This window comes from Grampus griseus (genome assembly GCF_964374135.1).
Source record: "Grampus griseus genome assembly, chromosome: 8".
NCBI classification, from domain to species: Eukaryota; Metazoa; Chordata; class Mammalia; order Artiodactyla; family Delphinidae; genus Grampus; species Grampus griseus.
In genome coordinates this window covers 110,103,175-110,130,323 of record NC_139002.1, presented here as the reverse complement: position 1 = coordinate 110,130,323, position 27,149 = coordinate 110,103,175, and the positions used below count along the sequence as shown (strand labels likewise).

The 27,149-nt window shown below is 57.1% G+C and overlaps 1 protein-coding gene across 5 annotated transcripts; it reads right to left on the bottom strand.

Annotated features, from left to right (window-relative positions):
* Positions 1-603: 603 nt before the first annotated feature.
* On the bottom strand, positions 604-26,770 carry DEAF1 (DEAF1 transcription factor; the record flags this gene model as incomplete). 5 transcript variants are annotated; one of them, XM_082659298.1, is made up of 13 exons in its annotated part: positions 604-1,013; positions 1,167-1,223; positions 7,352-7,441; positions 13,868-14,115; positions 15,727-15,855; positions 16,216-16,344; positions 17,080-17,206; positions 20,659-20,724; positions 21,608-21,747; positions 22,245-22,391; positions 22,676-22,805; positions 24,208-24,305; positions 26,482-26,770. In XM_082659298.1, 13 exons carry the CDS (start codon positions 26,768-26,770, stop codon positions 909-911), a joined length of 1,755 nt encoding a protein of 584 aa, XP_082515424.1. In that variant the 3' UTR covers positions 604-908. The 5 variants fall into 5 exon arrangements, with proteins under 5 accessions (XP_082515424.1, XP_082515421.1, XP_082515420.1 ...); XM_082659294.1 differs by lacking the exons at positions 604-1,013; positions 1,167-1,223 and adding exons at positions 3,802-4,064; positions 6,789-7,029; XM_082659295.1 differs by lacking the exon at positions 1,167-1,223.
* Between the last annotated feature and the right edge of the window lie 379 nt (positions 26,771-27,149).

The following is a 27,149-nucleotide window of genomic DNA, read 5'->3' as shown; positions in this document are numbered from 1 at the left end:
GGTCCTTCCCCACCTGGAGCCAGGCTGGGCGCGGGAGGACGGGCGTGGGTGCCACCCCCTCGGCTCACCGGGGAGCCCGTGGCCCAAAAGGCAAGTCTCCGTGTGCTATGAAGAACCTTCTGGAAGCAGGAGCCGGGAGGTGCGGGGCCGGAGGAGTGAACGAGATGCAACAGTGAGGCGAGCGTCGGGGTCAAAGTCCATCTCTCAGTGCACAGAAGACGGGGCACCGCAAGCTTTCCTGGAACCCAGGCTTGGGGACAGGCTGGGCAGGGCGCCAGGAAGGGCAGGGACGAGGCCCCAGCCCGTGAGAGTTGGGCGAGGATAGCCGGGCGCAGGCAAGAGCCACCCTGGGCGGGTCCCCAGGGGTCCCAGGCGCGCTCTGTGCAAAGGGAAGGTGGCACGTCCAGACGCCGAGCCGTCCCTGAGACTGGACGGCGGCTCGGCCTTCCCGGCTGGCAGCTCTGGAGCCCCAGCTCCTGGGCAGCAGGTGCCAGCCTCCCGTCCCGCCGGGCTGGGCCCCATACGGTCTCGGCTTCTGAACTGCACGATCGGGCCCCCGGGGCCTCGGGGAGGTCGGAGCTTGGAGTCACCAGTCCGCATGGGGCAGGGCCGCCAACTTTACTGACAGACACATGTATGTACACGCGTGTTACGGAACACGACACACCCGTAGGGAAGACCGGATGCTCACCATCCAAGGGATAAAAAAAGCACCGCGAGCGGCATTGAGGGCCCAGGCCGCGCCCACCGGCCGCCCGCCCGCCCGCTTCGGGGCCTGGCGGCAGGAGCGCGCTGCCCGGGTGCCGGTCACGCGACGTCCACTCGTAACCTGGCCAGCAACTTCCTCCTCGTCCTCAGCGGCCCCCATCCTCAGGGCTCCTTCCTGGCCACAGAGGCCCCGCGAGCCCTCACACAGTGACCTTCTCGATCACACCCTCGGCGACATGGACGTCGTCCCCCTGCATGGTGACAGCTGCCGACTGACCACACATGTGCTGGTGGTCCTTCCAGTCCTGAAAGGAAGGACAGACTCCGTGTTACGGTTCAGAGTGAGAAGGCTGTGCCCGGGAGTGGGTGTGCACGTGCTGAGCGGCCAGCCCTCCGGGGCAGGGGGCTCCCAGCCTCGCCCACCCTCCTGTTTAGGGACCCGCTCCGAAGGCAAGTACCCAGGATGACCCTTGAGACACGTCCACGCTCTGATCCTGCTGCTTCCTCCCTGGGATCTAAACGAAAACACTCACACCTGCAGAGGAATACTTGTCTCCGATGTTGCTGCCCAGCCGTATTACTTATCATCGCAAAAGTGAAAGGACTGCGCCGGAGCCAGCCACGTGTCCACAAAGGGGCTGGGAGGCCGCGGCCCCCAGGGAGGTCGGGGAGGACGTTCACCCCCCCCACCCCGCAATGCCCCCCATCAGGGTGGGAGCTGCCATCGCCCGTTACGGGCGGGAAATGGAGCCGAACTTGGCCTGGAGCAGGGCTCGCTCTGGGGGCCCGACGGGGCGTGGTTAGTGGAGACACGGACCCCAAGACGCACGGAGAGGTTAGGGTTTGGTGAGCCATGACAAGAATGAACATCACACACACTCGGAAGAACAGAGACCAGCGGTGAGCCCCGGAGGGCAGGGCTCCAGCTGCCTATCTTCGTGCTGTCCTATGTCTTCCAAATTTTCTACAACGTGTTGCCTTATTTTTATAATAAAAAAATAAAATTTCAAATCATTACAGGCGTACCTCAGAGACATTGCGGGTTCAGTTCCAGAATAAAGCAAATGTAGCAATAAAGCAAGTCACACAAGATTTCAGGTTTCCCGGGGCTTATACAGATCACTTTTACACTACACTGTAGTCTATTAAGTGTGTGACCGTACGAACCTAGTTCAAAGACACTCTATTCCTAAAGATGATAACCTTCACCTGACAAGGCAGGGCTGCCGCACACCTTTAATTTGTAAAAACACAACATCTGAGAAGTGCAATAAAACAAGGTCTGCCTGTATATCAAAAGAATAAATTTTTTTAAATTTTTTATGGAAGTTTAGTTGATTTACAGTGTGTGTTAATGTCTGCTGTACAGCAAAGTGACTCAGCTATAGACATATACTTTTTCTTTTGCACTTTCTCTTCCATTATGGTTTATCACAGGGTATTGAGTGTAGTTCCCCATGCTATACATTAGGACCTTGTTCATCCAGCCTATGGATAATAGTTTGCAGCTGCTAACCCCAATCCCTCCCTCCCCCACCCCACTCCCTCTTGGCAACCACAAGTCTGCTCTCTATGTCTGTGAGTCTGTTTCTGTTTTGTAAATAATTTCATTTGTGTCATATGTTAGATTCCACATATAAGTGATATATGGTATTTGTCTTTCTCGTTCTGACTTACTTCACTCAGAATGCTAATCTCTAGGTCCATCCTTGTTGCTGCAAATGGCATTATTTCATCCCTTTTTATGGCTGAGTAGTACTCCATTGTATGTGTGAACCACATCTTCTTTATCCATTCCTCTGTTGATGGACATTTAGGTTGCTTCCATGTCTTGCCAATTGTAAACAGTGCTGCTATGAGCACTGGGGTGCATGTATCTTTTCGAATTAGAGTTTTCTCTGGATAAATGCCCAGGAGTGGGATTGTTGGATCAAATGGCAACTCTATTTTTAGTTTAGTAAGGAACCTCCATACTGCTCTCCACAGTGGCTGCACCAATTTACATTCCCACCCACAGTGTAAGAGGGTTCCCTTTGCTCCACACCCTCTCCAGCACCTGTTATTTTTAGACTCAAAAGAATAAATTTTTAGTTTGTAAATTACCTGACTATGTAGATTACCTGACTCTGTAAGTCTGTACAGTACGTAAAACTTCATGTGTGCTGGGCTCAAGTCCACAGTGTTTCACACCACACCTAAAAATTAACTCAAGATGGGTCATAAATCTAAAAGTAAGAGCTTAAAGGGAGCTCCCTGGTGGGCCAGTGGTTAGGGTCCGGCACTTTCACTGCCCTGGCTGAGATTCAATCCCCGGTTGGTGAACTAAGATCCTGCAAGCTATGCTATGTGGCCGAAAAAAAAAAAAGAGCTGAAATTATAAATGTTTTAGAGGAAAATAGGAGATTCTCCTAACCTTGAGTCAGGCAGAAGTTCTGAGAGATGACACCAAGAGCGTGATCTCCATTAAAAATGTTTTTTTAATAAACTGGACTTCTTGGGACTTCCCTAGTGGTTAGGACTCCATGCTTCCACTGCAGGGGGCCCGGGTTTGCTCCCCGGTCGGGAACTAAGATCCCATAAGCCTTATGGCAAGGCCAAAAATAAAAAATAATAGATAATAAAAATTTTTTTAAAGTAAACTGGACTTCATCAAAATTAAAAAAACTTGCCCTTCAAATGACACTATTAAGAAATAAAGAGACAAGTCACAGACTGGGGGAAAGTACTTGGAAATCACGTATCTGATAAAGGACTTGTATCCAGGATATACACAGACATCTCCACACTCGATAAGAAGAGAAACGATCCCATTTAAAAACGGGCAAAAGATCTGAATAGACATTTCCCCCCAAAAGATACACAACGCCCGATCAGCACACACAACGATGCTCGGCGCCCTTAGACATCAGGGAGATGCAGACTAAACGCACTGACGTCGCTTCACAGCCGGTAGCAGGGCTACGACCAGAAAGCAAGAGCCAGCGCTGTGGACACGGGCGGACCCGCCACTGGAGGGGGTGCAGTCACTTCGGAAAAGTTGGGAAGCTTCTTACTAAAGTTAAACGCAAGTTTACCATATGACTCAGCAAATCCATGTACGCATGTAGCCGAGACAAACAAAAACCTGTCTCCACCCTGGAGCTCGCTCGTGAGTGTTCACGACAGTCACATGGCGGGAACCACTCAGATGTCCGCTGGCTGAGGACTGGAGGACAAGACGAGGTCCAGCCACACCGTGGACGCTACTCAGGCTCCACATGGATGAACCTTGAAAACACGCTGGTCAGAGGAAGCCAGACGCGGGAGACCACATGTTATACGACTCCTGCTACGTGAAATGTCCAGAAGAAGCACATCTACAGAGAAAGAGATTCGTGGTTGCCAGCGGCTGGGGTGTGGGCCGAGGGGGCTTTCGGGGGTGATGGAAAGTTCTAAAACCAAATTGTCATGTTTGCCCAAATGCAAACTTACTAAAACCCACTGAATCGTACCCTTAAAATTAGTGGATTTTATGGTATGTATTCCACCTCGATGAAGATGTAAAACACACACACACACACACCTGACATGGGATCTGCAAAGAAAATAGTCTGCACGTAAAAGCCAAAACAATTCATGGCCCTTGTCCAACTTGTAAGAAGGTGAGTAACATTAACTACCTTTCCAGGTCTTTGGGGAGCACACAGAATTCTGGGGAGCACAGTGGGCAGGCCCAGAAGCTGTACTGTCGGCACCACCATTTATTACAAGGAGCCCAGAGCTTAAGTTTTTTCAGGTCCTACCGAGGGTTCACGATGGATCCCACGTGAAAATTAACCGTTCTTGAACTTCACTGTACACTGATTTTTGTAAATATTGGGTTGGCCAAAGAGTTTGTTTTTTTCCATAAGATGGTTCTAGTAGCGTTTAATTGTCTTTAACTTCATTCGAAACAATTTTGTTATACTGTATTGTGACAGCTGTCATATCACCATGCATTTAAAAAAAGGTTATCAGGGCTTCCCTGGTGGCGCAGTGGTTGAGAGTCCGCCTGCCGATGCAGGGGACGTGGGTTCGTGCCCCGGTCCGGGAAGATCCCACATGCCGCGGAGCGGCTGGGCCTGTGGGCCATGGCCGCTGAGCCTGCGCGTCCGGAGCCTGTGCTCCGCAACGGGAGAGGCCACAACAGTGAGAGGCCCGCGTACCGCAAAAAAAAAAAAAAAAAAAGGTTATCAAAATTGGTGAATTTTTGTGTAGCCATTTTAATATTGAAGGAAAAAAGCAACATTTTCGGCATATTATTCTTTACTATTTCAAGAAAGGTAAAAACGCAGCTGAAACCCCCCCAAAAAAGACTTGCACAGCGCGTGGAGAAGGCGCTGTGACGGATCGAACGTGTCAAAAGCGGTTTGCGAAGTTTCGTGCTGGAGATTTCTCGCTGGACGATGCTCCACAGTCGGGTAGCCCAGTTGACGTTGAAAGCTATCAAATCGAAACAATAATTGAGAACAATCAACGTTATACCCACGCGGGAGAGGCCGACAGACTCAGAATCTCCGTATCAAGCCTGAAAATCATTTGCACCAGCTTGGGTCTGTTCATCGCTTTGATGTCTGGGTTCCACATAAGTTAAGCGAAAAAAGCCTTCTTGACTATATTTCTGCATGCGATTCTCTACTTAAACGTAATGGAAACGTTCCATTTTTAAAACAAATTGTGACGGGCAATGAAAAGTGGATACTGTACAATAATGTGGAACAGAAGAGATCGTGGGGCAGCGAAATGAACCACCACCAACCACACTAAGGGCCGGTCTTCACCCAAAGAAGGTGATGTGTATATGGTGGGAGTGGAGGGGAGTTCTCTATTATGAGCTCCTTCTGGAAAACCAAACGGTTAATTCCAACAAGTACTGCTCCCAATTAGACCAACTGAAAGCAGCACTCGACGAAAAGCGTCTGGAATGAGTCAACAGGAAACGCATCATCTTCCATCAGGACAATGCAAGACCGCGTGTTCCTTTGCTGACCAGGCAAAGACTGTCACAGCCTGGCCGGGAAGCTCCGATTCATCCGCCGTTTTCACCACACACTGCCCCTTCGGATTTCCATTGATTTTGGTCTTTACAAAATTCTCTTAATGGAAAAAATTTCAATTCTCGGGAAGACTGTAAAAGGCACCTGGAACAGTTCTTTGCTCAAAAAGATAAAAAGTTTTGGGAAGAGGGAATTATGAAGTTGGCTGAAAAATGGCAGAAGGTAGTGGAACAAAACGGTGAATACGTTGTTCAATAAAGTTGTTGGGAAACATGAAAAATGTGTCTTTTGTTTTTACTTCAAAACCGAAGGAACTTTGTGGCCAACCCAATAAAACCAAAGCCTATGCCTTTATCAGGGCAGCGAGTCACAGGAGCACAAACCCAACACAACCAACGGAAGAAATGGAGTCTTTGTCAACAAGGTTACACCTGAAATATACCTGCCCAATTCACCAAGAGAGGTTCCAAAACTGCAGCTTGCATTTAGACAAAGTGCTATCTGGCTAAAACGACTCCATCACGAAATAAACCCACGAATCTTCCTCTGATGGTTCACAGTCAGGGAAGAGCCACCGATCAGCCGCCCTCTCGGATCACGGGCCAGCAGGAGCCCGTCCACCCCGCCGGCTCCTCCTGGCTGCCTGGGCTCCTCCCAGCGTCCCCGAGCGCAGCAGGCATGCGGGCCCTCTGCTCAGCACACGAGCCATAGGTGACACCAGGGAAAGCAGACCTGCGGGTCTCTTTCCCAAGTCTCCCGCCCCGGGAACGGGCCAGGGCTCAGGAGCGTAGCTGGGAGCCCCTGGACACACCTTCCGCGCTGTGCTGACCCCTGCAGCCCCCCGGGAAGCCCTGAGACGCAGAGGAAGATGCCACGTCCCACACACCCTAGTCTTGGGGGTCATTCCTGCCCACCTCCCTCCCGAGGACATCTGAGGATGGGGCGCTTTGGGAAGCCGCCAGGCACAGGGTCCCCTGCGCAGCAGAGGCTGTGTCCGCAGATGCAGCTCCAAGTCACAGGTACCAGGGGTGGGATTTTTTACTATTTGTCCACCCGGAAAGTTACCTTTTTTTTTTTTTTTTTTTGCGGTACGCGGGCCTCTCGCTGTTGTGGCCTCTCCCGTTGCGGAGCGCAGGCTCCAGACACACTGGCTCAGCAGCCATGGCTCACGGGCCCAGCGGCTCCACGGCACGTGGAATCTTCCTGGACCGGGGCACGAACCCGTGTCCCCTGCATCGGCAGGCGGACTCTCAACCACTGCGCCACCAGGGAAGCCCAAGTTACCTTTTTTAATCGTGGAAAGTTTCTAAGAGGAGAGGATAACCCCACAGGTCCCAGTCAACGGCTTGGCCCCTCACTCTGAGTAAGGGTGAGAAAAGTGGTAAAAACCCGAACTAGCAACTGCTACTCCAGAACACTCTTTAATCTTCTTAGAATCAGACGCCTACACGTACAACCGCACTGACTTTCAGGGTTTATGACGAGGCGTCCAGGGCTGGGGAGCACTGACCACGACAAGGTCAAGGTCACTGGGGAGCAGCGGCCTCCATGGCCACAGCCTGTGTGGCTGCCTCGGGGCTTTGCCGGAGCCCAGGGACAGTGCGGAGGTGGCACGGGGGGGGGCCTACCTTGCGCTGGCAGAAGGTGGAGCAGTAGTTGACCTTGTGGCAGCCGGTGCACTCGCTCAGGGCCTCCCGGCCGCAGTTGACACAGAACTGCTGCAAGAGGACACAGGCGTCAGTCGCGGGGACAGGCTGACCCGCGTCCCCGCCCCCCGCTGCCCAGATGCGGGGTGGGCACTGCTGAGTGGGAAGCAGGGCTCCGGATCACACTGCTGCACCAACCTTGCTCCAAATACCAGGGGATTTCACTGCCACCAAGTACGTGCAGGAAACCAAACTGAGGAAGGCCAGGATTCTCAGCTGTCAGGATCGTCTCCTGAGCGGTCAGGCCCTGCGGCCCCCAGCCGGACCCTCATCCGCAGCCCAGGCACCCCTGGCCCAGCCACGCAGCTCCACTAGGTGGGTCTTCTGTGTGTCTTCCCCACAAGACGCGAAGGAGCCACTCCTTCTAACCAGCCAGGGAGGGGGACTCCAGTGGCACCGCTAGCGCTGGTGTGTGCAGCCGTGACCCACGCTGTCCGGCGCACCTGGCTGCACTGACTGCAGGCCAGGCCCCTGCTCCCAGCCAGCGGGTGAGTGTGTGACTTGCACACCCATGAGCCACACCAGACGCCCGTTCCTAACACCGCTGACCGCCTCCCACCGCTACCCCCGAGAGTACATGCAAAGCAGCAAATTGCTTCTTGCTTCCTGTTCTGGATTGCAGCTCCCTTCTCTGCCCAGCGCTGACTGACACGCTCCACCCCGAGCCCCCGCTACCCCCCACTCGCTTCAGGAAACACGCGCATCACGGGGACTCTGAGATACTACTAAGTTAGCTTGTCCACTGTCCCTACTTTAAAGAACAAAATACTTACAGGAAAAAACCGAAGTCTGTAACCACACATAGAAATTCCTCCAGGGAGAGCAAAGGTCTCACAGTTAGTGGGAGCAGAGGTGCGGCTGCCCTTGAGGCTGGGGGCCCCATGGACCCTCCTGCCTCTCAGCTTGGAAGTCCTCAGGGAAGCGGCCTCGTGTCACACCCTGTCCCCCGCGAGCCCGCGAGTCCCGCTCACCTGGACCTGCCATGTTGGTGCTCCTGGCACCAGCACAGTTCTTGGAAAACAGCCACCGCTCAATAAATACCTCTTAAGTGCATGAAGAGCCTGTGTCATGAGCAGACCTTGTGGAGCGGGAGCCGCTCTTGTGCGGCAAGAACTTCCGACCCCGGGCTCCCAACACATCCCCTTGGGAATTACTTCTTAACCCAAGCTAACCTGGGGCAGGAGATCTGGCTCAGACACGCCGGCTGACACACAGACAGAGACGGACGGCCACAGAGCCCTCGGGCTGTGTCTGCACACATCGGTCGGACCCACTGCTTCCCTGCTGCCAGCTGAGAGCGCCCAGATCTTGGTTCCTAAGAGCATTCGTTCTCCAATAAAGGAACCAGGCTCCCTGGAGAAACGGCTGATTCCAGGGCTGGGGCGGGGAACCCCCAAGATGGGCCTGGAGCGTCTTCTAGCACCAGAAAGGAGGGAGGTGCTCTGAGAGGCACGTTAGGGACGCGGGAGCCGACAGAGCTCCAGCCGCCAAAGCCAAACCGGATGAGCAGAACAAGTAACACGGGTGCCGTGAGCCCCTCTTGATAGAAACAAAGGTACAAACAAATGTACAAGAGACAGATCCCCCACGGAGAAGAATTCTGGAAATATTCCTAGATCACCGCTGTCCAGGAGGGGGACCGCCACCCCGGGTGACTAAGGGAGGAAAAGGGGCAATCACTCCACAGATGGAACCCTCCGATCTGCCCCAAATGCGCATGTGCTGGGCCTGGGCCCTGGGGCCCTGGAGTGAGACGAGTCCGCGACAGGGGGTCGGGGGCTGATGAGAAGAGAGAAGCCAGAGACCTCCCCCCGCCCTGGCTCGGCCAGGAGGCATGTCTGCAGCCTGGAAGAGGTGTCACCGGACTGACCCGCGGGCACCGGCTCTCTGCCAACGCTGAGAACAGCGTCTGCGGTGCAGCCAGAGGCGCCGCCCAGACTGCCCACCACTGCTACTCTTTGGGCCACAATTCCCTCTAGAAAAGGAAGTTGGGAAGATCATCGAAGGCCTGAGAAGGAGCCGGGAGGCATGAACAGAGGCCAGAGCACAGGGATGGGGCCCAGAGTGCGCGCGCTCCCCCAGCCGGGGCCGTGGCAGGCGGCCCGGCGCCCTGCAGCCACGTGGCTGGCTTGTGCTGGATGGACACAGCGCCCTTGACGGGAAGGGCATCTGGTCTTCCGCCCTGTTTAATCTCTGCTGAGCTAACTATATACACACAACACAAATGCCCCATGGTTAAAACTGGCAAAATCTCCTTAATAGTTCAGCAGGGCTAAAACGTGACTTTTCAAGAAATTCCACAGACAGTGTCCAAGCAGGCAGCCCTGCTTCCCCACCCTGGGCCGCCAGCACCTGCGCCCTCCCAGGGAGCCAGGGAGCGAGGGCTCAGCCTCCTCCTAGGGGTCCTGGGGCCTCACTCGTCCGGTCCTCCCCACCAAGCCCCAGCACCCTAAGGAGGCTGCCGTGGACAGGACCTTCCAGAAGAGTTCTCCGGGGCAGCCCTCCCCCAACCACCCAGCTGGGGGGCTCCGTCTCACCCTGGCGACGTCAGGGTGTCCAGCAGCCTCTCCACAACAGCCACCAGTGCTCCCCACCTGGCCTCCTGGCTCACTGTCCCCCGGGCCCCGCCGGCCGCTTCTCGCTGCCGCCACCTGCTTCAGGGACACGTTTTGCGTCCCCTCACTCACATGTGACTGAGGTCGGGGCCTCTCAGCCCCCCCGAGCCCCCTGAAACCCCCAGAGGATCCTGGGGAACAGGCTCTCCGAGGAGTCTGGTTCCCAAGAACCCAGTGTCGAGGAGCTGTGGTCATCACGGGGCCACAGGGATCAGACACATTGCCGTTACGAAGGGTAAACACACAGGGTGCACAGGGTGGTCAACCCACGTCTGCAAGCAACTTAACCAGGTCACCCGAGGAGCCTCGTGACACCAGCACACACAAAAGGACACTGGCGTCCACCCACCGGTGGCACTCGGACAGGACGGATGCCTAGCTTCCCCCCGCCATGTGATCAGCTCACAGGAAAACTACTGGAGGACACGTCACACCTACAGCTCCGGAGAGAGGACAAGCACACCTGTAAGAGCTCCAGCCATTTTCAAAGCTCCGGGTGTGGGAACGTGTCGGACGCCTTGGCGGGGGAAGTGGGCTCAAGCCCCTCACTAAAGGCTGAGCATCCTTCCGCCAAACAGGATTTTAAGGATAAAAGGATTTCACGCTGTATTTCTTCCTTAGAAATTCATAAAACTACAAATGAAGTGCAAAGCCCAGCCTTTCACGGTGGGGCACTCGGCGATCCAGCTGCGGCAGACGCTCCTGGCTGACCCGACGGACACGCGCGTCAGCACGTGTCCCACGGTGGGTCGAGGGGGAAGTTCTGCAAAACAGGAATTCAGCTCCTGGACCCTTAAATGTGGGATGAGCGTGGCCATGACTGTGGGCTATTCCTACGTGAAAGACAAAACCCACGCAGCTGACTCAACACGGTGCCCTGAAAGTAACCTCGGGACCGACCAGGTGGAAACGCCTCACTCCGTCTTTTTCATGCCACCTGTCTTTGGAGAATTTTCACAGAGGGGAAGGGATGTGTCTAATTTACTTGTAATTTTATTCTGTGAAGGTAAGGTCCACAAAAATTAATGAAAAACGTAAAACTGAAAGTTAAACCGTTTTCCCGTTGCACTTCCCTGCGGGGATGAGGTCCGGCTTTCTGTGCTGTCGCCGCCACCCCAGATCCGAGCCACCCGCCCACCCGCTGTCCAGCCGGCCTGACGGGGGGACACTGTGGTCTCCTCCACTCCCAGAGTCTCGGCAAGGGGGCATCCTCGCCACCCCCGGGGAAGGGAGGGTCGCCCCCCCGCCGTGCTCATCAGGGACAGGTGGTGGTGAGGCCGTGGGCAAGGCACACGGCACACACGGTGGTGGATGCAGGATGGGCAGCCGCCCTGGCAAAGTCTGGTGGCTCCTCAGAAAGTGAACCCTGAGCCACCGTGGGACCCAGCGGCTCTGCTCCCAGGTACGCACCCAGGAGAAGTGACAACACACGTCCACACAAACGGCCGTGCAAAAATGTTCAGGGCACTGTCCACAAGAGCCAAGAAGTAGAAACAACCCGAATGTCCACCAATGGCTGAGTGAAGAAACATGCGGTGCGACAACTAATGTTTAGCCATAAAAAGGAATGAAATTCTGACCCAGGCTACGTGGACGGACCCTGAAAACACTCTGCTCAGTGGAAGAAGCCAGACACAAAAGGCCACATGTTGTGTGACTCCGTTTCCAAGAAACATCCAGAACTGGCAAAGCCACAGAGACAGAAAGCAGGTTGGCGCAGCTGGGGCCTGCGGGTGGTGGGGAGTGACGGCTCCTTTGGGAGGGGAAACGATCTGGGATCAGATGGTGGTGGTGGCCGTACAAGTTGGTGAACAAACTACTGGACTGTGCACCTTAAAGGTGTGAATTCCACAGTATGTGAACCATATTTCAACGAAGAAAAAAATGCCCTTTCGTTATGAACATTGGGGACTTTTCTGAAGTATATGATCAGAAACGTGTGAACATGAGTGCATTTTGCGATTAAGACGTTGGTTATAACCGCAAAAACCAGATACGATCAAGTATTTTAGAAACAGGACTAGTAAACTGTTTACAAACATGGAACATGCAGACATTAAATGTTTGAAGAACCGGCAGCTGAGCAGCAAGAGCGCACTCTTGCCCCGCGCGTGCGGCCTCCAGACCCAGAAAGGAAGGAGCAGCTGCCCTTCTGGTGACCAGAGCAGTCTGCAGGGCTGAACCCCGGGGAGGGGCGGGGAGAAAGGCCCAGGCAGGTGGGACAGGAGTGGGGGGGGGGTGGAGCCAATCCCGAGGGGGAGGGGGGAGGGGGAAGGCCCCCCGCAGGTGGGGCAGCCTCAGGGCCTCCCCTGCCCACCAGGTGTGTGGGGCCACAGCAAGGGGCCGTGGTCACCTGGGCTGGGGGGTGGGCAGAGGGCTGAAGATGGAGCTGCCAGATGGCTGGAAGCCAAGGGAGACCGAGATCAGCACAGATGGCCACAGGCACCTGCCGCCCCCATGCAGCCAGCACGGGGCTGAGCCAACAGAAAGAGCAGCCCAGAAGGCGGCGCTGAGCAGGGATCTTGGTGCCCCCCGCCCCCAGAAGGGCCTGCATTCCCGCACGTGACCCAGACCAGGACTAGAGATGTGACGGGCAGAGGTAACCGAGACAGACTCCCCCTCACACAACAGAGTTCAGGAGACCAGCCAGGAGCTCAGCTGCTTCTGAGAACCAAGTCCAGCACTTTTCAGGGGAAGAGAGAGAATCCAACAGAACTCAGAGCTTCTGCCGTGAATAACCCAAAAGGTCCAACAATCAAAATGACTGGAATGTGAAGGAAGGAACAGAGCTTCCAGTCAAGAGGAAAGGAGTGAACAGAGGCAGATCCTGAGCTGACCCAAAGGTCAGTTATTAAAGAAGTGAAGATGAAGGAGATCAGTGAAGTGCAGGAAGAGGCGACCATGCGGAGCGGCTGGCTGGGGCGCAGCAGAGTAAAGGCAACTCCATAAAAGACGCACGTAGGCTTTCAATCCACTGCCTCTCGGCAATGAGAGCCCCCTACTTACGATCCAGCAAGCCAGGCGGCGCGGCCAAAAAAAAAAAGAAGAAAAAGGAAAACTGCACCTGAAAAGCTCTTCTTTCCCCTTTACCTATAAAAAGTAGTACTAACTGAAATTCTTTTTCTTATATGGATTTGGTGGAGATAAACCAATTCGACTCACCTACAAACCAAAGTGACACTGAAGACGCATCACTGTCCGTTCTCCCGCCTCCAGCCGCTCCCAAGAGGGCTCTGGGTACCAAGCAGCCCGGCCCGCCCTCCTCCGGCCCCAGATGAGCCCTGGGCAGTGAGGACACACCTCCTCTCGGCTTGGGCACCTGCTCCACATCACCTGGAAGACTGCATCCCAAAAGGCGCCACACGGCTGAGGGACCCTGTGCTGCAGGAAACGCTCTGGGCACCAGGCTTCCCGAACCACGGGGACCTCAGCAGCAGCGAAATACCTGTGACGGCTCCTCTGGGGCTGAGAAGCGAGTCCCCGTGGGGCTGAGATGCGGCCACAGAGCTGGGTGCCTGGAGGGGCTGGTGACCGCAAGACCTCTGCCCCAAAGACACACCAGAGGACGCTCCTCCAGATTTGATAACACACGAGACCCGTTTCCCCGGGAGGAAGACGGCCTGACCAGGTGAGTGACATCTACAACAGGCGGGCACTCAAAAACAACGGCTGGTGCGTGTGAGGGACAAAAACGCCCGACAGGTAACGGTGGCCACTTGTCTATCAGAGAAGCTTCACTTGTGCGTGGGCCGCCAGGTCCCCTGCCCAGGAAGGTGGGCGGGCTCTGCAGGTGGCAGCCCCAGACCCCCTGCGCAAATGGTACCTCTTTCCGCTCTGCATCCGCCTGGACTCTGGCCTGGGCCGCGGCGGCTTCTCGGTAGGAGCTGGCCTGCTTGGCCTGTTCAAACAACGTCTTCAGCTGCTGCGCGGTGCTGAGCAAGGAATTGACCATCTCCTCCAGGTACAGCCAGCTCCGCTGTTCCGACATCTCCAGCCCGCTGACCACAGCGGGAGACACGGCTTTGGTGGGGGTGGAGGGAGGCACCGCCAGGGCGGGCAAGGATGTCAACACTAGCGTGTGGAAAGCAAAACACAACAAGAACTTAACCCATCTCCCGGCTTCAAGGTGCCTCTGCATGCTCATCAAACGTGGGAAAGTAGGGTGGCGAACAGAGCATACCCACGGTCCCCCCTTCAAGTCACCCGTCCATGGATGACACAACAGCTGCAGGTGAGGTGACCATAGAGCTTGTGCAGAGCCAGTGTGGGGCGGGGGGCTGTTACATCACATAAAAAGTAAAGCAGACGGAAGAACTAAAACCTCCTGGTTTCGTTTCTGCTCACACAGAAAGCCTTCGGGGATGTCTGTGGTCCCCGGGGGGCTGATGAGGGATGTAGGAGACAGGGTCCCCTCAGCTGGAGAAGAAAGTCATGGAGGCGGGAGGGAACCTCAAAGGGACGCTGTTCTGGACGGGAAGTGGAGACTCGCACACGCGGACGCGCAAGGGCTCCCCACCCCTGTCCCGGGGGGCCTGGGGGCAGAGACACCCAGGCTGTGCTGCTGAATGTCTAACATCCTCCCAGAGAAGAACACCTGACGGTAGCATCGCCCGAGTCCTCGGTGTAAAAGCCCCCAGCTGGAGGTCACTGGACACAGGCTGCAGGAGACACACGGGAGCCGGACGAGTGACGCCTGCCCCCTTGGCCATGCCCCGCCCCCGCAAGGGCAGGGCCCTGGGCCCGGACATAAGGAAGCAGGCAGCGTGACAGGGTGGACAGAGGACGCAGCAGCCGCTCTCGGGGCCCCTGCCAGCCAAATCAGGGACCATCCCAATACAAATCATCCCAGCAACAGGTTGCAACGCCCTGAATGAAACAGGAAGCCACGCGTCCACGCTGAAACAAGCAAACAAGCAAGCAAGCAGACGGGGGACCGGTCGCCCAGGCCTCGCAGCCCTGCTCAGGGCACGGCCGACTGCATGGGGTGGGCACTCCCCATCCAGTCCCTGCCCAGACCCCGCAGTCAGCAGGGCCACAGCCCGGCCAGGAGGCTCACCGGGCCTGGGGCCGGGGTCTGAGGCAAGGTGTGGGGAAGAGGCAGAACAGAGGCGAGCTTTAAGGGTGGGAGGGGCGTCACAGCAAGAGGAGAGCGCGGCGAGACAAGAAAAGGAGAAGGAGAAGGGGCGTTTTCTAGGACTCGGGGACAAAGTTCTATCTTGCTGTCTTGTCTCTGGCGGAAACTGTAAAAAACACAAAGGTCCACCAGCTGGGATTACGATGCTCCCTGTAAAAAAGTGTCCTGACATAGAATGTGTCCAAAACGTGCCGTCAGTGACAAATCGCTCAAAATGCACACGTGGGGCCACGTCCCCGTTAAGCTTCAGGCGGGGCGAGTCGCAGACACGCACACACCCTCTCACCTGAGGCCACCCGGACGAGCGCCCTCACGGGACAGACCCCAAGCACAGTGTCCTGGTCAGAGCCTAGCCGAATCTCAGGCTCTGCAGGTCAAAGGTCGCTACGTGAGCAGCCTCACCCCACACAGAAATGAGCAGCAGCTTCCAGTGAAACCTGCTTTACAAACACAGGCCTGAAGCCCCACACCCCACTTCACCTAGGAAGCCTTTCAGAAGGACGATTCTGCACGTGACGGCCACTCGTGGAGAATTCTCCCACACTGACCTATTTTGGGATGAGATGTTGGCAACGCGGCCTCCGGAAACGGTGCGATCTGACAGCTGTCCTGATACCCTGGGTAGTGGGGCTCCGGGTGGCCGACCCTGCATGGGGGCTGCACGCCTGCTTCTTGTACTGTCAGGGGAGAGGGACATGATGGCGTGAGACCCAGCTGTGCTGCACGTCCAACAGGGCAGCTCCCGAGCCGCGGAAGTGGGGGACGTGAACTGTCAGAGGGACAGTATTTGGGATGTTCTGCATGAAATAAAACACAGTACAAAAGCCAGTTTCCACTGTTCCCTTTCACTTTCCGGAGGCGGCTACCAGAACATTCCACGTGCACATGGGGCGTTTCTGCCCCGCGGCGCCCGTCTAGGCTCCGTGAGCAGCCTCAGCTTCTCAGGCCCTGGTCCCGCCGCCCCTGCCTGCGGGGGTCCCCACAGCTCCTGCCAGCGACCCGCTGGGGCCGCGTTGCCAGGCGCTGAGACAACTCACCTGTGGCTCCCGCAAAGACGTCGCCCTGGGCCGGACTCTCCGAGATGACCGCGGTGGCCTCCACGGTGGACGCCCGGTCGAAGGTCAGCGCGCCAGAGGTAGTGATCTGTCCTGAGGGGGTCACGGTGACTGGAAAAGCAGGAGAGCTGTCACCGCGTGCTGGGCCCACTGGGCACACTGCAGAAAAACCCAGGGGTCGGGGCGGGGTGCGTGGGGGCCACAGCAGCGTCCGCCGGCCCACAGCCACCTCCGCAGGGGCGGTGCCTGGGGGGGGGCCAGAGACGCCTACCCCAGCAGACGCAGCTCCTGCTGTGTGTCCTGAGCACCTGGATGTACTGTCTCGTCAGAAGGCAAGAGATAAAATTTAAAAGAACGTAAGAAGGACTTTGTAGCTTGAATTAAGAAAAAGATTTTTGTCAAAGCTGAAGAGAAAACACAGCGGGGCCCCCGGCATTCTGGGGGCTCTGTTTCCTCCTGCCGACCAGCCCCAAGGACATGGGGCGCCTCCCCCGCAGGAGCCGTCAGGCTGCTGACAGTCCCTAGCGACCGGGCGCCTCCCAGGCCTCTCCCACCACCGCAGCCCAACTCAGCCCAACTCGCCTCCTCCCGGTTTCAGAAGCAGGCGCCTCCCCCGCCTCCGCCCTCCCTACACGTGCCCCAGCCGCGCCTGCCCCCGGGGCGGCGAGAGGGCCTGAGGGCTGCGCGAAGTGAAGTCCGTGCCAAGGACAGGCCGGGACCGAAGAGGCCAGGGAGCCCCATGAGCGGCAGCCGTGCCTGCTTTTGAACCAGACCCCTCGGCCACACGCGTGAGCAGGACACGCTAAGAGCATGTCGCGTGACGACAGCTGCTTCACTGTGACTCACAGGTGGTGGCGGCTGCGGCGGGAAGCAGGGTGATGTTCTTGGGGGCATCCTTCTTGACGGGTGTGGCGGGCAGCTCGCTCTCCTTCTTGCGCCTCTTGTAGGGGACGAAGAGCCTGACGGGCCCGCTCTGGGGGAGGGGGGGCGGGAGGCAAAGTGAGATGCGTGGAAACGCCACCTGGGACTCTTCTCCAATGGCGACCTGCCTGGAGACATGCCCAGACTGCGGCCAGAAGACGGAACCGTGCAAAGCTCCCTTAGCTCCCTTTAGGCCCCAAACGGCTTAAAATAACAGAAAAGGTACTTTCAGAGAGAACGTGTGAGTTAACAGCACTTCCAACAGGAGAGTAATATCAACACCGAATTTTTAGGAATCCCCGGGAGACAGAAAACAAGTGGGGACAAAGGAAGGAGAAGGGAGAGGGCCCACGGGGAGCAGGGGGCGCCCCGCAGACCCTGAGGCCCCGACACGCGGGAGGAGAGAACCTCGATGGAGCAGAAACAGCAGGAAAACGTGAAGATCAGGTGAGCCTCCCAGCTCACGCCCAAGACCCCTGTGGGCTCGCTGGCCCTTTCTGCTGCCCATTCAAACCTGCTGTGGACCCGCAAGTGAGCTTCTGTCCTACGTGTCAACCCCAGAATCTCCACCGGGCTCTCCCCGGTGGCTCCTCCCTTTACTGATTTTCTCCACGTGTTGAGACATTGCCGTCACCTTCTAGGCTAAACTGTGTCCTCAGGACCACCTGTGAGGCCCTGACCATCAGGGTGGCCGTATTTGGAGCAAGGAGGCAACGGGGGTCTTGAGGGTAAGGGCCCTGACCCGCCGGGATTAGTGCCCTTGTAGGAGCAGCTGAGTAAGCGAGAGCCTACAAGCCAGGAGGAGCCCCGCCAGGAACACACCAGCACCTCGACCTGGGCTGCCTGCCTCCACAACTGTGAGAAAGTCAGCGCCCGCTCCTGAAGTGCCCCCGCAGACCGAGACCCGTGCTGACGACGCTTTGACGTGTCTCCTTCAGCCCCGAAGACACAGAGGCTGCTTGGAAGCCTCGTCTGCTGCCCGCACCACGGGCAGTGCCTGCGTCTGCTGCTTTTCTTCTGTGTGGTTCACATATCCCTGGCCCTTTACATGTCTCACAATTTTTGCTGAAACGGGACATTTTAGGTGCTGTACTGAGTGGCTGTGCAGATGACTCTCCCTCCCTCCAGGGCTTCCTGGCTGCAGTCCTGGACAAAGGCCTCCAGGCGGCAGTGCCCCAGCCACCGCACCAGCTGTTGGACTCAGCCACCTAACTGCTCTACCCTTTGCAAACGGCTCCACTGTCAGATCGTCACGTTAGGCTCCTGTACTGGGTGGCTTTCAGGACAAACCTTTGAGGAGGCTTCTCAGGGTGATCACTTCCCGGTGGGAAGCTGAGCCGGCTGCCCTCCTGCATTGCCGGCCTCCTCCCCACGGGCTGCCCTGGAGCAGGGCAGAAACGGCACTCAGGCCGTCAGCCCTGCTCGCCAAGCCGCTTGGCCTCGGCCGGCCTCAGCTGCGTGGACCTCCACCCTAGGGACGAGCGGGGCCGGGACGATGGAGCTTCCCTGGGCTGAGCCGGAGGGATGCAGGGAGGGAGCAGGGCCTGACGCGAACGCCAGACTCACAGGATTCTCCTGGATAAGTGCTTCTCTTTTTGTTGTATGCCCCCAGGACAATCTCCAGAGACCTTAAGTGGTTGCTTTTTATCATCTTCGCCAGTTAGGGTTACTTGTCCGGGAGTGGGTCCCTGGAGCCCTGCACAGCACTACTCCTGAGGCAGAAGCCGCAATGTTTCAATCTGATGAAGGCTGACCTATGAGTTTTCATTTCATGGCCTTTGGTTCCACGTCGAAGGCCTAACCCTAGCTCAGGGCAGATTTTCTTCTACAAATCGTAGTTTAGTTTTGGACGCATTTGGCTGTATGATCCATCTTGAATTCGTGCGTATATAAAGTGTGATGTTTAGGTCAAGGGTCACTTCTACGCCTGTGAGTGTCCGACTGTTCCCACACCTGCAGGTCCGTGTGTGGACGGTGGGTCTGCTCCTAGATCGACGGGTCCCCCTCTGCCAAACACGGTCTTGGCCGCAGAAACAACACAGCAAGTCTGACAGTCAAGTGCTGTGATTCCTCCACTTGTAGTCTTCGTCCTCAAAACCGTGTTGCTACCCCTTTCCTCTGCCTTTTGATATGAATCTTAGAATCAACTTGTTGATGTCTACAAGATCCTGCCGGGGCTCTGAAGAGACCCGTGTTAAACCCACAGACCAGTGTGGGGAGAAGGACGTCTTCACTGCATCGCGGCCTCCAGCCCGCAGGTCCACGTCTTCTCGGAGTTCTCTTGCTGGCCGTTTCTAGCTTCAGTACACACGTCCCATACATGTGCCGTCAGGTGACACCTGAGGGTTTCGGCGTTTGGAGTGACCGTAAACAACCGTACCAGGTACTCCATGCTTCCCGATGGGGCTGACCCCCCACTCTGCTCCTCTTACCCCTGAAGATCTCCAAGAATGTCACCTACCAATCTTCGCAAGCAAACTTTAAAAGTGTCTTATTCTCACACAAATATCCTACTGGTCATTCTACTAGACTCATGTGTGATCTACACATGAACTAGACAATTTTAGAATATTTGGTTTTCCCACTCAACAACATCTCTCCAATTAAGTTTTCTTCCATAGCTGCTGCTAATTAACCATAAAAAAAGAAATCTCATTATGCAGCTTCCTAGTTAATTTTAGGACATTTAAAAATAATATTCAACGATAGAAACATTGAAACAAAACTGGTAGTCCACATATAACAAATTAGTGTCACACTTTGAAAGCTATAGAGCAATATACGTTCAAACGAATGCAAGTATCTTTTATTTAAACAGTTAAGAATTTAGAATAAAAAAGACTTCAAAAGACATTAAAAGTTCTCTATATAAATCAGCTCAGTGTAGTTTTTTTATAACGTGACATTAAAAATGAAAAACATAAAACAGCACATATATACTTGTCACCACAAAAAAAAGTACGGTTAAGACGATGACATTATAGGGACTTCCCTGGTGGTGCAGTGCTTAAAGAATCCACCTGCCAATGCAGGGGACATGGGTTTGAGCCCTGGTCCGAGAAGAGCCCACATGCCACGGAGCAACTAGGCCCCTACACCACAACTACTGAGCCTGCACTCTAGAGCCCACGAGCCACAACTACTGAAGCCTGCGTACCTAGAGCCCGTGCTCCGCAACAAGAGAGGCCACCACAATGAGAAGCTTGCACACCGCAATGAAGAGTAGCCCCCGCTCGCCGCAACTAGAGAAAGCCTGCACGCAGCAACAAAGACCCAACGCAGCCAAAAATAAATAAATGAATAGATTTATAAAAAAAAAAAAAAACGGTGACATTATAGGAGCTTTCCGTTATTTAAGAAAGTTTCCCTTAACGTTCTTTGAGCAGCCCCAGGGCCCACTTGAGGCCTCACTCATCAGAGTAATGGTCAAAACCCAGAATTTGAGGAAGAAACTAAGCTGGAAGCAGCTCTGAGAGGAGCTGAGGGGAGCAGGGGCCCACTCACCAGGGTCATGTCATCACAGCAGGCGGCACAGGTGCAGGAGGCGGCATGAGGGTTTAGGATCCCATCCTGAAATTTAAAAAGTACCGCAACACGTGAGAAAGTCGGCTCTGAAGTGAGTCAACAGCCCCAGATCTCAACCAGTTTCACCCCGATCCCCCTGTGAAGGTAAAATCCCACCATTTCCAGAACCTTCTCTCGTACACATCTCTGCTGGTGGCAGCATCTCTCTCTCCCCTGCCAGGGAGTGTAGGCGTGATTTCTCTATCAACCTCCTAGAGCTAAACCGGAAACAGCAACGAGGAGCCCTCTCCTCTCACAGATGAGCTCAAGGAGAGAGAAGTTAGGTGTCTTTTAAAAAGTCACGGGCAGGGCTTCCCTGGTGGCGCAGTGGTTGAGAGTCCGCCTGCCGATGCAGGGGCGCGGGTTCGTGCCCCGGTCCGGGAGGATCCCACATGCCGCGGAGCGGCTGGGCCCGTGAGCCATGGCCGCTGAGCCTGCGCGTCCGGAGCCTGTGCTCCGCAACGGGAGAGGCCACAGCAGTGAGAGGCCCGCGTACCATAAAAAAATAATAACTAATTAATTAAACGTCACAGGCAGAGTTACTCAGTTTTCCTCAGTCTCTCCCATGTATACGTGTTATTAAACTTCCGTTTGATTTTCTCCTGTTAATAAATAAACAAAAGTGACACGCACTCAAGCGGAAGCTGTTGCGCTGCCTCAGCCGCTCCTCGCGGCAAGGTGTGGAGCAAACACCCCCAACATCCCATCTGGAACATCAGGAAGCAGATGGAAAGGTGACGTAACTCACACAGCAAGTGAGCGGGGGACTCGAATCGCATCTGACTCCAGCCTGTGAACCCTGGAAAGCCCTGCGGCCGATGCTCCAGGAGCCGGGCCTGCGGCTTGCGGCTCTGAGCAGGGAGGGTGGGGAAGCGCGGCACCTGGGTACCTGGATGAGGCACTGCAGCGGCCGCCCCGCATAGCGGATGCTTCTCTTCCAGTCTTTGCTGCTGGCCCTTCCTGCCATGGCTTCAAACTCGGTAGGACTGTACCAGTTCTCCCCCTGCTTAATGCAGCGCCCCCGGCCTCCTGAAAGGACGAAGCCACCCGCTGTAGTTCCCGCTGACACTGGGCCAGGCCCATCTCCCCTCCCGCCCACCCCCCCTCGGTGTCCCGGGCCTGCCTGCTCTCAGCCGCTCCCTCGGTGCCCCACGGCGAGCCCACATCTGCAGGCAGCGCTTCCCACCGCATGCCTGAGCCCCGACCTGCTGTCCACGGTCACCGCACACTCCACCATATCCCACACGGAGCTCATGACGTCTTCCCACTTGCAGAGCCTTCTACCTACGGGTCACCCAGCTGACCCAGGACCGTAGGGAACATGGTCCAGCCCTGCTCCTACCACGGGCCACCCCATTCCTCGACCTGCCCGTTTAACTAGTTTATGCGTCATTATGGCCATCCTTGGCCCCAACTTACAGTGGGGGATGCAAAGGGAAGGCGATAAGCAGCAGCCTGGGCCCACCCCACGCAAGCCCACCTGGGCCCACTCTGTGCACACCTGGGCCCACCCCGCATGCACCCACCTGAGCCGAGCCTGCTCTTATACAAGGTGCCACTGATGTTCCGACAGCGCACAGGCAGCTCACTGTCGTACACCGATGGGTCCCAGTTGTACTTAGTTCCACCTTTCTCTTGGCCGGGAGCCAAAGGAGTCGGAGGAGACTGAGGGCCTTGAGCAAAGAAAGCATCATGAAAATGAGAGACCTGAACGCACCCCGAATAACAGAAAGGCACAAAAAACATCTTGATTCTAACAGGTTCTTCCCCCAGCTCTGCAGCATCGCCCCCTGTAACTCTGGGCAACTCTTCTGTTGCCTGAAAAAATCCACTTTTTATACTTAAACTAAATAGTATTTGAAATTTGAAATTCACCACAAGATAAAATTCACCCCCAGGATAAACTCCACCAGCTCTCAGAGCGTTTGCCCCCGAGGCCTGGAGCAGGAGGGCATACCGGGGGTGAGAGGGGCAGTGGGTGCCTTCAGCCCGGCGGTCTCCACGATGCTCCCGTCCGTGTGCACGACGATCAGCGTGGCCTTCTCGGTGTTCAGACTGTCCCCGATCTGAAGGGCTGTCCTGCCCGACTGGGGGAAAGAACACCAGTAGTCTCAAGTGACAGCGGCTGGCGCACACCTGCACACCGGGACATGGTCCTACAGAGAGGTTCCAGCTGACACCGCCACCGGGGGGCCCACCATGCCTCATGCTTCTCAGATGCAGAGCCAAGGCCAAGAAGAGGCGACACTAGGTCTGCATGGCTCTGAGCGAATGCTCACATGCCTTGTCCAAGTTAAGGGATAAATGTGTTCCTGGAACAGGAAATGCCCTCCCGTCTGCCTGGGCAGCCTCTGAGGTTGCAGGCCTCAGAGGAGGGTTTCCGAGAGGCCAAGCTCATAAGCACAGCCAAGGCCCAGTGCAGGACCCCTTCTCATGCCCGAGCCCACCCAGACACAGGGCTTCCCAAGCCACGCTGCTTACATGCCTCTCCACTGGGGCTGGATGCTGCCGTGACCGCGCCTGCCTCCTCTGGGCCAGCCAGATGCCCCTTTCCTATCCCTGCGGGCGCTAAGCCCACCCCAACTGCCCACAGGCACACGCTCATGGCCTCACTCAGACAGCCCTGGAGTGGACTAGAGACCCCGGCGCACCCCGTCCACACCAAGGCCTGGGACACTCTCGTGCTTTCACGCTGAGGATAAAACTAAGACAAAGACCTTTTCTTACATCTGAAAATGTGGCCTTCAAACCAGGGGAGGTGAGTAGAAGTTTATCGTGGGATTGCGGGCCCTCCACCCGGCGTGCGCATGCACACACCTGGCCTGCTCTCACAGGCCTGCAGGGTCAACGCCTCAGTAAGGGCGTCTACACTGCCTGCATCTGAATCACTGCACTCGTACAGCTCTCGACCGGAACCACAGAACGCTTTGCGTTCCTTCGAGAATCGCAAAGTATTTTTCTCACGAAGGCATGTGAGACATGTCGATACTCGAGACCCCCTCTCCTTGTCAGTTTCCAGAAGGATCACACTAGTTTCTGGGTCTTCTTGTCCTCAGAGCCCGCTGACTTGGGGCCGCCCCTAACTCCCCGACCCTCTGGCTCCAGCCCCTCCTAGAAAACGAGAACGTGACAGAGTCTGCTGTCAGGCAGGACACCGGCCAGAGGCACCACGTCACTGCCTGGCTATCAGCTTGCGTGCATCCTGATACCAGAAGAAATAAACCAAGACTCTTAGATCTGCACCCCTGAGCCCTTCACCAACCTGCTGCCCTTACACTCAGGAGCAACACTTTTCTGTCTGTCACTACCTCAGTAACAACCACTTTGCTTTCAGGTGTACAGCGTCCCAGGTGCGTGATCCAGGCTAGAAGGAAACCGTGAGATCTCCCCTCCCCTCCCCTCCCCAGGCAGTCGGCACAGGGCAGGCTCAGGGTCTCTGGGGGACGGGCCACCCCCCTCGGGGCCGGAAGCGCTCCCGTGGCGGCTTACCAGCACGTGGCCCGAGAGCGAGGCGGCGTTCGCCACCGACGTGGTGAAGACATTGTCCGCCGAGGCGCCCACGTTGGCCACTGTCACAGTGGTCACCTCTGCAACACAGGAGCCTCACTCAGGGCCCAGCCAAAGGCCACTGGGGACAGGGCGAGGGTGGGGGGCAGCCCACGGTGGGTCCAGGTCAAGTACCTGAGCTACCGTGGGAGGCCTCACGCTGTACACGAAACGCCCGACCAACGTTTCTAGACCAGTCTGAATGACCTGGTCCTTCCAAGGACAAAAGGCCACCTCTCCCTCTCCACAGAGCCTGCCACGCACAGTGTAGACCACAGGGCACGCCTGCCCTCACGCACCCACTGAGCTGGCCACAGCTCTGCCCTGGCATCTCGCTCCCTTCTACTTAAAACCATACCCCAAAGAGGCCCCTAAAATCCTAGAGTTCCCTCCCTTCCGGGTGGGGATCCTCCTGGCCCCTCTCCTGCAGGTCAGTGCAGGAAGGCTCATGTCTATCCCTCCCTCCCCTTCCTTCACCCCTACCTGCCACGGACCTCTTCCTCCTGAAAAGCGGCAGACCTGCCTGTGCCCACCCCACGCGCCCCCCAACTCTAAGCCCGGCCCCTCCTAGCAGCGTCTGTACACGGGGGCGCCGTCGCGCCCCGCCCCCCGTGCTCCCCCCACTGCCCATGGCCCACTCCTGATGGGCTGCCCCGGACAGCCCTCCCTTGATGCTCCCCCAGCCACCAGGGGTGGCGCTGCCTTCCGGAATGTCCCAAACCTAGAGCGCCTGTGGCCTGGGGGAGGTGCTCAAACTGACCGAGAGTCCTGCACATTCCATCAGCCCGAGCTCACTTAAACTGCTCTAAAAACACCTGCTCCCCATCTGTCTCCTCCACCGTGTCCCAGGGAGCCCGGGCCCGAGGGGTCTGAACACAAGCTCAGGTCTAAAGAGCTCGCCAGCAGCCCGGGAGGCAGCCTCAAGCCAGCACCCTGTCCTGCTGAGTTACAGAAACCCGGGAATCACCTGGCCTCGGTAATTCACAACCAACAAGTTTTAACACACTGGAAAAACACAAGGATAAAACTCTGCAGGAAAGAAACACGTGATGTCAATACGTGTCTCCAACGTGTGAATAGCATCACATTCCCTTTCTGCATTCAGAAAAACCCGTGCAAAAACAACACAAAGCTGAAGAAAAACTTCACCATCCAAGATCTCAACTTTAAACCAGAGTTTAGCAATGAAAATGGAACCCTTTAAGGGCCACAAAGCCTTCTTTCCCTGCCTTTTGCGAGGATCCCGGACAGACCACAGGCACCGGGGCAGTGAGAGAACGGGCTGCAGGCCCCACGCAGCTCCTCCAGGGCCAGAAAAACCGGAGCACTGGGTGGGGAGGCCGCTGTCCAGTTCTGAAACCCATGAAATTCCCTCGGGGAGAAGAGCCTTAGGATGCTCCCCAGGGGTTCCAGTGCCCGGCTCTGCCGGCCACACGGGAGCCCAAGTGGGAGGGAACAATGCTTAGGAAAGTCTCTACCTCCTTCGGGACGGTGCCCCGGGGAGACACAACCTCTAAAGGGCGCTTTGGGGCATGGCTCACGAACCTTGAAAATGAGAATGTTCTGTGCGGCAAGAACAAAAGCGTGGGCCAGCAGCCCGGTGGTGCCCGAAGAAGGGAAGATCCGTAAAGGAGGAAATGGGGGCCCCACGGACAGGCCAGAGGGGACTGCCCCCAAAGGCTGCGGGCCCTCCCAGACTAAGTGAGATGCCTTGCTCCCCAGGGCTAAGGTCACACCTGAGCAGGCCCTCAGGATTCTGGGTGACCAGATGCACCCAACCCCGGGCTCCTCCAGGACAGGACCCGTGTCTGACCCCTGTGTCACCAGCACCCAGGACAGAGGAGGAGAGGACACGCAAGGCAACAGGCAGGTGCTGAGAAGGTTCTGGAAGTAGCGCAGAGCACTGAAAGGAAGGAAAGGAGTTCAGGGAGCAAGTATGCGGCAGGGCAGGGCCAGGATGCTCCCATGGGGCAGGTGTGCAGGGACCACACGACACACCAGGTAGGTGCGAGGCATGTGCTGGGGGAGGGTGGGTGTGCCAGTCAGCCAGGCGTGGGCAGGGCAGGTGCGCGTGGAGGACAAGTGTGAGGAGTGCGCGCGGAGCAGGTGCCGCCAGGTCGTGCGGGAGTGTGCGGGGCAGGTGTGCAGGGCAGGTGTAGGGCAGGTGTGGGGCAGGTGCGGACAGGTGCGCGGGAACCACGGGCGGGCGGCACTTGCCTGCGAAGGCGGCGGCCGCGGCGGCCTCGTCGGGGCCAGGCAGGGCCTCGGCGCCCATGTCCATGTGCCCGGGCTCGGCGGCCATCACCGCCACGGCCGTCACCCGCCGCGTCTCGCGCTCCGCCTCCGAGTCTCCGTCCTCCTCCGAGTCCTCGTCCCTGCTGAGCACGGGCTCCTCCGCCTCGCCTCCCGCCGCGGCCGCGGCCGCCGCCGCCACAGCGGCCGCGGCCGCCACCGCCGCCGCCTCGGCCAGGCCCAGCTGCTTGGCGGCCGAGTCCGAGTCCTCCATCCGGACTCCGCCGAGCCCGCCCGAAGGCGCCGGCCGGGGCCGCCCGAAGGCCGGGACGGAGCCCGAAGCGCGCCGCCCGAGCAGGCCGCCCGAGCCGGGCCGAGACGGGCCGAGCTTGACCGAGGAGGGCTGCCCGAACCGAGCCGAGCTGAGCCGAGCCCGCCCGAAGCCGGCCGCCAAGCCGAGCCGGGGCCGCCCGAACAGGGCCCGAACCGGCACGAAGCGGCCCGGTCGAGTCCAGCCAAGCCGAGGCCTAGAGTCCGGAAACGAGGGGGGCCGAAGTGGTCCGAAGCGCGGAGCCGAGTCGGTCCGAATTGGTCCGAGGCCGCACGAGGGTTTCCGAGAGGCTCTGCGCTAGCCCTCCTCAGGGCCTAGAAGG